Raw genomic sequence first — 10,983 nt, 5'->3', positions numbered from 1 at the left:
GCAGCAGCGGTGTGAAATTCCTATCTTCCGACTCCCGGGACATGTAGTTCCGGGTGCTGGGCAGGTAATTGTTTTCTACATTTAGTCCTGCTTTGGGCAAGCAGAACTAAATGTACAGCGGGGAAGCTGCCACTTGTTTTGTACAAGTGATCTCGGAGATGTCGCCAAGATCACTTGTATGCGGCCTGCAGGTCTGCCATTCTCCATGGGGGGGAGGGGGAGGTTTGGCAGGCAGGGGGGCGCATTGAGGACCTGTCAGAGAGAGCAGCAGAGAGAGAGTAAATCCGGTCCTGATCCTCCCTTCAAAATATGTTGGCCGCCTTTTGTTTTCTCATTGCCACTTGTGGAAATAATAAAAAAATGTTGGACTCCTCAGACATTTGTTCTCGATGTGATCTACACTGCCTGGCCGTAAATAAAGTCACCTCCTGGATATAGCTAAGCAAATAGGTCAGAGCCTTCAGTTGGTCAGGTCTGGGTTCAGCACCGTTATGTGCCCAAAAAATGAGGTCAGCTGCCTCCCTGAATATACTGAATGACCAGGTTTTTCCCATCAATGGATTTTTTCTTCCCTGATGGCACAGGCATATTCCAAGATGACAATGCCAGGGTTCATTGGCCTCAGATTGGGAAAGAGTGGTTCAGCGAGCATGAGACATTTTTGTACAGAGATTGGCCACCACAGAGTCCAGACCTCAACCCCATTGCACATCTTTCGGATGTGCTGGAGAAGACATTACACAGTGGTCCGACTCTCCCATCATCACTACAAGATCGTGGTGAAAAATGAATGCAACTCTGGATGGAAATAAATGTTGTGACATTGTATAAGCTTATTGAAACGATGCCACAGCGAGTGTGGGCCATAATAAAAGCTAAAGGTTCAAGGAAATTACTTTTTTGGCGGCTAGACACTGTTTTTTGGCTCAAATATACTTGGATATCTCAATGTGGTGACCCCCATTTCTTGGGAGGGGGGACATTTTGTTGAACCCAAGCTATCAGGCACCAGTAATGACTTTCTACTGGTTGAAGATCTGCGTCCAGCGCCTCATTTCTACTCATCATTTGAATCAAAAATGATCAACCATCCTGTCTACTGCCTGCCACTCTAATGCCAACTTTCGCCCTGTCAAGACCCTATGCAGCCATCAACCATACCTACCGCCCCCATGCCTACTTGCCCCGTACACCACGTGACAGAGCTTAAGCCTGATGGTTGGCCAGTCAGTCAACAAACACTACATTGTAGAAGAGCAGGGGAAGAGTGAATATGTGTCCTGTACTCAGAAATAACAAGAGATTCAACCTGGCCAATAAAGCGCTAATAGTAGATTGCAGTGGCGTCACAAGGGGGGTGCGGCCCGCACCAGGGTGACACCATTGCAGGGGTGACACCAAAATTACAGTGATTTTGGTGTCATCCCCTCTAAAAAGTCGGGCACTCGGTCATGGACCAAGAGCCCGGCAGTGTCTGGAGAGAGGATACCTCATCCTGCCGGGTGATTGTCCCCTCCTCTCTCACCAAGATGGCCACCGGCAAGCGTCAATTAGATGACTGCCCATGAGCGATGACGTCACTGCGTGGTGTCACCCGATCTCCGCTCCGGGTGTCACGGCCATATCGGGCAGCTCCCGGGAAGGACAGGTGTTGTGTGTGATTAGTAGGCAGCCCCTGTCCTTCTCTATGGGACTAAGAGGCCGTACGCCCCCCTATGTCCGTGCGAGTGAGCGTACTCGTACACTGACAGGATGGATCCGGTCTGCGTCTGAGCCGGAAAACATGCACCCCTACGAACTTGCACTTCAATTTTATTACATGCATTTAATAAAATTGTGATATTTAATTGTATTCGTGGATACGTCTCTAAAAAAATAACGAATTCTATAACCATATGTTGGGATGCGGTACTATGATATTTGTAGTAACCCGCATATAGTTATAATTGGGTATTTTTACTGACCACACATTTTGATTTTTGTTTAAAATTTTTGTTTATTTTTGAGTTGTATTTTTTGTTTGACCTTTTGCATGCTTGCTTTTCTATATTTCTATTACTTTATTACATACATACAGATTTAGAGTCTTCCTCTACTACCTGTCTGTATTTAACTCATTCAGCTTACCCTGACCACAGCTGCTGAGAATAGATCCCAGCTACAGAGAGGGTCTATTGTTTTTCACCAGTCAGCTCTGACAGGTAGACTGAGAGAGAGGAAGGCGGTAGGCCAACATGCACACTAATGGACATATATGGCTGCCCCCTGTTATTTATACATTAGAATTGGGTTTCTCAAAAGCTGAACTCCACGCAAATAGCTAAATACACAGTTAAAAAAAATACATATGTCGGGGGGCTGTTTTACCTGCCTTTCCCGTTTTAAGAAAGGAGCAGCAGCTGACTGATGAGCTCACCTCTGTGCTTTCTCCTCCTATCAGCATCTCCATGGCTAGCACACGCACTGTAGAACAGTTGCTGCTTTTCCCTCCTCTCTCATGCTCTGCTATATGGGGGACTGCAAGAGGCTGATACCAAATCAAATCCAGCTATTGAACTATTGTTTGAAAAAAAAAAACAAAAAACTCCATTTAAAGCCATATTAATGAATACAGGGTGACGGTTATATTTGCTTGGAATTTAGCTGTAACTGAGGTCAGCTGACTGTTGGGGGAAGCACCATCATAGAGCTGAGAAAAATAAATTCTATAGCAGGGTAAGGAGTATAAACTGTTAAATAATGAGGCTGTGCCTTTAAAGCGTACTTCCAGAACTGTTATTACAGAGATTTTTCCTTACTTCCTGTCCCTGTGACACCCATACAGGAAATGGGAGGGCTATTGTCACCGGGACAGGAAGACGCAGACAGCTAGTAAACACTGCCAGAAGTTCTTGTTAATCCCAGCCCACATGTGTGCCGGCTGGGTCCTGATGGTGGGAGGAGGCAGTGGCAGCACAAGGGGGGTGCGGCCCGCACCCGGGTGACACCAAAATGACTGACAGGCATTTTGGTGTCACCCCCCTCTAAAAAGTCAGGCACTTGGTCATGGACCGAGAGCCCGACAGTATCAGTAGAGAGGAGGGGACCCGGCAGGTATCAATTAGATGATGATGACTTCACGGCGGGGTGTCACCAAGTTTCGGCTCCGGATGACACCCGGCCTCGGGATGCCCCTGGGAGGAGGTGCCTTGCATCCTTGCAAGGCCATGCGGTGTCTTTTGACACAGTATGTACCTTGTTCAATTAGAAAATACAAAACTGAGCCTGGTCAACAGTTTTTACTTAAAGTGTACCTCCACTTTCACTGAGAAAGAACAACCCCCTCTGGGTGATCTATGTATATTGGAAGGATTTCCCACCTTTTCCTGCCCTGTCTCACCATGTCCCCTCCAGACTGATCCCTGAAAGGGAGGGTCAGGTTCATTATAACCACCGGGTGCACGTTCAGTGTTCTAATGAAGAAAGTTGCATCATCTGCATCCCTTTAGAAGTAGTTATCCCTGAAGGAAGAATCTCTCCAAAAATGGAATTCCAATTGCAGATGATGAATACATTCTTCCATGTATCTCTTTGCAGACTTCTGGGGAAAGCAGGAAATGACATTTCGAGGGGCGTTCAGTACACCGACTGTGTTCACGACACCTCCAGGCAGCCATATTGCATTTATATGTTTGAACAGTTGTAGAATATTACAGCGGCTTCAGATTATAATAGAAAGGTAATTTTTAATAAGATTTAATGACAGAAATGGCTCATGTAGCAATTTTATATTCTATATGCATTTTTTTTTAAAATAAAAGTGGAATTTCATTAAAGGGTAATTCCACTTTCCCCTCCAGCCTGCCCCCCCATCCCCCCCCCCCTCTATACTTACCTTCCCCTCAGCTTTTGTGGTACTATCTTCACCCTGTACTGCATGTACTGCCTGCGCTCTGTACTTTGAATGGCGAGCAATCGTTGGTCAGGGCACTAACCTGGCCAGGCTGACCAATGAGCAACGCTTCTCATTGTTCAATGCGGTCAGAAGCGCTTCTCATTGGTCACCGCAGTGGTGACCGCACTGACCAATGAGTCCTCGCCATTTGTGAGCAAAATTAAAAATACAGAGCACAGGGCAACAGGACAGTACGAGGTACTGATAGTACACTTGCACCGGCAGAGGGGAAGGAACATTCGCCCAAAGGTAAGTATAGCAAGGAGGGGAGAGGGGTCCAGATTGGAGGGGGGAATTCTATTTTCCCAAATTCACCTGGGAAAATGGAATTACCCTTTTAGTAGTTGAGAGTTGGTATCTTAGCTACAGCAGCATCATTTGGGGACCGTGTATGAGAGGAGAAGTTCTGAGGTACAGGGAGTGGGATGGGAGAGTGCAGCTCAATTGAAGCAGTCAGAGATAAGAGATACGTGACCCCGCAGCATCAACAGAACATAGACCAGGCTTGCTTGCTGACACCAATTGTATGTTAAGTCCTATCCAGCCCTGAGATTTACACTTATGAGCTTATTTCTCTGTCACTCTGCCACCTCCTTCCATCAGCATCTTTGTACTACAGCATGACAGATTGGCTCCTTGTGCGGCTTTTTTTTTAGAAGCAGGCTTTAATGTACACCCCCCCCAGCTTGATGACTGAACAGTAAAGGACAAGCAGCACAATGATGAGCGCATCTCTCTTTCACACTGCCCTTCCCTCCTATCAGCATTCTCCTTGTCAAATGGCTGGTTCTTTGTGATGCTTCTCCCTCCTCCACTCTGAGCTCTGCTGTACAGGGATTGCAAGAGTCTGTTACCAGGTCCAATTCAGGTACTTGCATTTATAAAAATATATTGAATAATGAATTCATGAACCCAGGGCTGTTTTATTTGAAGTCTTTAATATCTGCTTGGACAGTGACTTGGTTTACAGATACTTTAAAGACTATTAAGTATATGAGAGGTAGAAACAGCTTTGTTATATCCGATCTGAAGAACCGTATATCTGCTTTGGTTTAGGGTAGATGTGCCATAGATGCAGACTGTGTAGCTGCACCAGGTCCCTCTGGGATTTCAGGGGCCCCTTTGGATGAGGTGTGAGTTAGGCAGGGGCTGGGACCCCCTTTCACTCGGGGTGAGAAGTAGAAGGCGTGTTTCACGATATCCTAGACCGTTCTCCAAGGCACTGAGACCTACAGAATGCTTCTTCCATTGCTTTGGGTGCCACTTGGCTAGAATGGAAAGGGTTGTTGGCCGTTTGGCATAACAAAGCCTTTTCTTCATCTACTTCTATCCAAATACACTTTTTTGGACATGGGCAGTACACAAATAGGGGAGAGGGGGACAAAAAGTGTGGTCCTAGAATTGCCTTCTGCTGACTATGTCCACTGTTGACCAAACTGAATACATTTGTGTAATTGTAAGTCCCTAGCCCTTCTAAGCCTGGTAGAAACTTAAAGATGGCTTCTCATTCCCAAAGCCGTGTTCTCTTACCACATGTTATAAACTCTACCTCTCCTCTATTACAGATGATCTCAGGTAAGGATGCATATTTTCTGACCTTACTACATTTTTGCTTTATAATAATGAACATTGACATTGTTCCAGCCATTTGTCTCTTCTGAAATATGGATTTCTATACAATGTCCATTCAGATCACCTACTAATGTTTGAGATGATTAGATGGCAGGGGGTCATCAGCATCAGTCATTACTACATGGAAGACAGGATTTGAATTGGAATCACTTCTGTAATCCATGACGCTATAACAGGGCTTCCATATTAGTTCTGTTCTCCTTGTGGATCCCAACAAGGTCAAAGACAGTTTTTTCTGTTATAACATTGGCGGCCTGGGCAGAGTATCTGAATTCTGGTACCAGGGGTTGAAATTGTTCAAGTAATCAGAGGGCATGGGGGCAGTTCTTCCAGCTGAAGGAAAGTCCCACATTGGAGGAGCATTGGGGGAACATGGAGAAACCGATGAGGAATTCTGAGAGTGATCTCCGTCTTGGACACTAGGACCGTGCTTGATGACTTTTTTGAACTTGGATCTCTTGTTCTGAAACCATATTTTCACCTATCAATGAACAAAATATATGTTTTAATTTTACATTGGATGAAATGCTACAAAAGTAACACACAGCACAACATTAACCCCACATCAAGACCTTTTCTAGGACTTCCAACATGGTCATGGAGAGCCCGGAGTTAGATGCAGCTCATCTCTTACATGAAAGGTACAAAGTAACATATGAGGCACAACATTAGTCATACAGCAAGACCTTTTCTAGGACTTCCAACATGGTCATGGAGAGCCCGGAGTTAGATGCGGCTCATCTCTTACATTGGCAGATTCTGGAACTTCCAAGTATTAAAACAGACTCCATAATGTGCATTTTTGTTTTGGATGGAATGGTAAAGTTTTTTGTATTGCAGTCAGTGTTCCATGTTGGGCAGATGCATCCTCTCTATGTGTCCTGGTGACCATTGTCACCAAAACAGAATGGGATGGGAAATCCAAACATTTTCAAATGTCCCCAAGAACATGAATAGAGGGAAAATCTTCCAATTTCTTCTTTTTCTGTCTATAAGACAGGAAGTGAGGTGGGATATTCCCAATTGGACACAGATGGCAAAAATTAATTGTTGTAGGGTTTTAATCATTCCCTGCTCCAACAAAAATGAAAAACCAAAACGTTTTTCCCTTAAAAAAAAAAAAAAAACTTTAAAGCTCAGCTCTAGATAGTTTGTTTTTCAGTTTTGACAGCACGCCCACACACAGGACAAGCTCAGATCTCTCCTTGCCATGATTCTTGTGGTCAGCCCGTAAGTTAGAACCGATTCCTCAGCTGGGTCAAAAAGTCTGCCATTGAAAACACAGATCTTTCCATATAAAATGGGATATCTGTTAGAATGCACATTGTGTCTATTGCATCAACTACTGCAGTATACATTTTCGGTCACTAGATGGCAGTGTTCTATGGTATATAGTCTATTGTATTGTAATAAAGTAGAGAATAAAGCTTTGGCTTCCTTCCTGTCCTAGCCAAGCCATGTGCAGCATGCATATCACATTGTGCTTGTGTTTCTCTGTGAGGCTGTGCAAGAAGTTCCAAACCCATCTACCCATGATTTCTTGCTCCTCACCTGAGTCTGAGTCAGGCCAAGTTGTGCGGCAAGCTCCGCCCTTTCCGGAAGGGCTAAATACTGCGTTTGCTGGAACCTATGATTGAGGGCCTGGAGCTGTAAACTGGAATATATTGTTCGAGGTTTCCGGACTTTCTTCCCTTTTCCATTAATTCGGATTTCTCCATTTTCTATCACCGTGGATTTTTCCAGCTCTGGAAAATAAAAAAGGTAAGGATGTTAAATTAGGACCAAAGGAATGAGATATGCTTTACTTATCACTTTTATTGAATGATGAATTTATTGAGGCCGTCAAGGTGGAACGATAGGTTGCAAACTTGTAAGTAGGATGGAAATGACTCTTTTTCCTCTGTGTGAACATAGCTACATGTGGCAAGATGGTTAAGTTTTGGCTGCTCTTCTAGGTGATCATATAAATATTTCATATTGATTTTTTCCAGCCAGCAGATGGAGCTTTAAGCTCTATTTTAAGTGTTTCAGGGTAATCTTAAAGCCCAACTCTACTCAAAAACTCCCTACTATCCCAAAGTACCACCCCCCTCTAACTGATCTTGCCAGGGGTTTCATTTTTCATACCTTGTGAAGAAAATTATACTCATCTGATTCCCGTCATTCAGTTTCCTCGTTGATGCTGTTTACACCAACGGGAAGGTTAAAAGGAGAACTATGGGGTCAGTGTTTTCCCCCATAGTTCTCCTTAGGGTAACGGGAGGACACAAACTAGCGTCCTCCCGTTACCCTAAGCTCAGTATACTGAGACGCCGCAGCCGGAGCGGATCCCGACGTAGATGACGGGATCCGCCCAGCTGCGTGAGTGACAGCTGGCTCTGCCTATCTAGAGGCAGAGCCAGCTGTACCCGCCCCCTCCCCCATCCGTTCCGCCAGTCAGCGCTGGCAGATCGGAGCGGGGAGAGGGGAATCCAGCCCTCCCCTGTCACAGCAGAGAGCCGTGACAGGATCGAGAGGTGAGCGAACGCCGGTATGTGTTCCCTCACCTCCCGATCTACTGAGCCGACCTGTGACAGTCTCATTGAGAAGAATGCAAGAAATGACTATTTTGAATCTATGGAGTTTCCAGTTCCCTCAGTAGAATTCTTTCATTTGTTTGCTAATGGTTTAATAAGGTATACGAGTACACCCCCATACTGAAACATGTCAAGCTCTGTAACATGAAGAAGATGTGAAGAGGCAGTTGACAAGGTCACCAATGGCCAGTGTGAAATACCAGGAATGTGGAAATACTGCATAGCACAGAGAAGGTTTGAAGTGACAGTTAAAGACCTACGATGACCTGTACTGACAGACCACTCGAGGGTGCAGGTGAGGGACGAGCAAAGCACAGGTCACCTCTTATGTGTGAAACTCATCCTCAAAGGAGAACTTCAGCCAAAAAAACTTGTTTATTGTTTAAAGTCTGTATTTATTAGAAGAATAGTAGTTAACTTGGTTGACATACACTGCCCAGGCCAAAAATAAGTCACCCCCTGGATTTAGGGCAGTGTTATGATCAGTTGGTCAGGTTCAGCAACATTATGTCCAAAAATGAGGTCAGCTGCCTACCTAATAATAATGAATGATCAGGATTTTCCATCAATGGATTTTTTTTCTTCCCTGGTGGCACATTGGGCATATTCCAAGATCACAATGCCAGGATTTATCGGGTTTAGATTGTGAAAGAGTGGATCATTTTCACACATGAATTGGCCACCACAGAGTCCAGACCTTAACCCCACTGAGAATCTTTGGTATGTGCTGGAGAAGACTTTACACAGTGGTCCGACTCTCCCATCATCACTACAAGGTCTTGGCGAAAAATGAATGCAACTCCGGATGGAAATAAATGTTATTACATTGCATAAGCTTATCAAAATGATGCCGCGGCAAATGTGTGCCGTAATCAAAGCTAAAGGTGGTCCAATAAAATATTAGACTGTGTGACTTTTTTTCAGAGATGCAAAAAAAGAATCGAGTTTAAAATCTCCAAAGTGGGAGGAAATCCCCTCTTAGGCAGTTGTCACTGGGGCAGGTGTCCGAAGACACTAACATTTTTTATTTCTCATCACCTTTTGTGATAAAAATCACCAGGAGAGAAAGTGATGGCGGATCACCTGGATGAGGGTGCAAGTAGCATAAAAATCTGAGGGACGGTGTAACTCATCTCTGCTCCATTGAAAGCTAAAAAACATGTTTTGGCTGGACTTCTACTTTGGGCAAAAAAACAGGTTCAATTTAATACAGACCCCCCACCCGCTGATTATACGCCTATTCCATTCGCTCCTCCATGGAACCATATGGTAGTGAAGAGAGAAAGACCTGTGTGATCTAAGTGACCTTCCCAGCACAGCCTTATGACATGTCCATTGTACAAAGGCTGTGTATGAGAGCTAAAGGGATATGCTAGTGGCTGGGAAGGGGGCAAGAGCAAGTTGTGAGGTTAAATGTCAAATTGGATTCTACTTTCTAGAAAAACCAGTACCGCTGCAAGATAGTGTAGCGCTACCCCCGTAGGAGCCGCTGGTTGCCTGGTTCCCTTCTAGCCTGTCTTGGGTATGATCTTCAACTGCCCACCCGATAGCATTAATCACCCACTTCTGATGCCCATAAACTGAGGTCCACTCCAGTAGTAAAATGCTAAGTAAACGATTTATTGAACATCTTGGGAGAGAGGGTAAAGGGGTTCTAAGTGTCCAGGGGTAGCCATCTAAGCTCCAGACTCACCAGACTTTGTAGATGTGTCAGTGCAAATCCACTTGGTAGACAACAGGCAGCCACTGATATAACAGACAGACGAATGCAGATCCTCAATCAGGAAAGACACCGAACATGCTCTGAAGTCCACTTAGTTCCAGGGTACCTCAAGAGCCTGCACTGGTCCCGGTTCTCTTCCTCTTTCAGCATCTCAGGCCTTCTCCATGTTGGAGGCCTCAGGCAAACCTTTTCCTCACACCAGCTCATGCCCACCCCCAGGCCTCGGCCTAGCCTGAAGGGCAGGCTGAACTGGACCCAGCCCTAATCCATGGCTGGACCCGGCTAGTCTGACCACATGGCAGCTCCCACCAATATATGTACTCTATCCCAGCATGCACCACTGGCTGAGAGAAACCCAGTGATTGGCTGCTGTACTGTGCATACATTACAGTGCCTCTCATTGGCTGTCCCACAATATGACATAGTCACACTCCGCCCCGGGGGTTACAGGCAAGGCTAGACACCTGGGATTAACCATATAATTGCCACTATAAATCCAGCCAGGCTGACTACAGCCCCGGCTATCACTAAATGTCTAGTAGCCACATCACAGAAGGTGATGGGGGCTACAATAGCAACAGTGTATCACCAGAGGGGCTAATGGTGAGTAAGTTTTCCCCCCCAAAAAAGTAATAAATAAGTGGTGACAGGGTCTCTTTAAGGTTTGGTCTATGCAATGATCAAAGAAACTAATTTTTCCTTAAACGTTCATATCATATCCCTTGTGTGCAGAGATCTAATAATGCCGATTTGACTGGGCGATTGTTACCAAACTATGTTCATTGCGTAATACATGTTCAAAGAGATCATCAAGGAAATAAATTGGGGAGTTTCATGTAGCAACCAATTACAGTCTGCTTTCATTCTGCAAAATGTAATAAAGAATGTTCATTACCGGCATCAGATTGCAGCTCCCTGGAGTCAGAGTAGAATTATAAGATCTGTCAACTACGTCCCCTATTAAAATCACATGATCTTAACAAATGCTATTGATAAGACTAGGATTTAAAATAAAAACACAACATACAAAAAACAAACTACATAACTACATAAATAAATATAAAAAGGATATACAGTATAATATATATGTAATGTATATGTGTATATATATATATATA

The 10,983-nt window shown here is 44.6% G+C and overlaps 1 protein-coding gene across 1 annotated transcript in view; it reads right to left on the bottom strand.

The window, feature by feature from the left end:
• Positions 1 to 5,665: 5,665 nt before the first annotated feature.
• DLX4 (distal-less homeobox 4) overlaps positions 5,666 to 10,983 on the bottom strand; it is a 15,127-nt gene continuing 9,809 nt past the window's right edge. The window contains exons 2-3 of the mRNA XM_018552730.1: positions 7,118 to 7,311; positions 5,666 to 6,047 (exon numbers count right to left, since the gene is read on the bottom strand). Of these exons, the coding sequence (XP_018408232.1) occupies positions 5,805 to 6,047; positions 7,118 to 7,311 (437 nt within the window). The 3' untranslated portion in view covers positions 5,666 to 5,804. The remainder of the gene's footprint in view (positions 6,048 to 7,117; positions 7,312 to 10,983) is intronic.

This window comes from Nanorana parkeri, unplaced genomic scaffold (genome assembly GCF_000935625.1).
Source record: "Nanorana parkeri isolate BGI_ZX_2015 unplaced genomic scaffold, ASM93562v1 scaffold96, whole genome shotgun sequence".
Taxonomy (NCBI): Eukaryota; Metazoa; Chordata; class Amphibia; order Anura; family Dicroglossidae; genus Nanorana; species Nanorana parkeri.
Note: the sequence above shows the minus strand (reverse complement) of the source record. Positions and strands in the feature narration are given on the sequence as shown.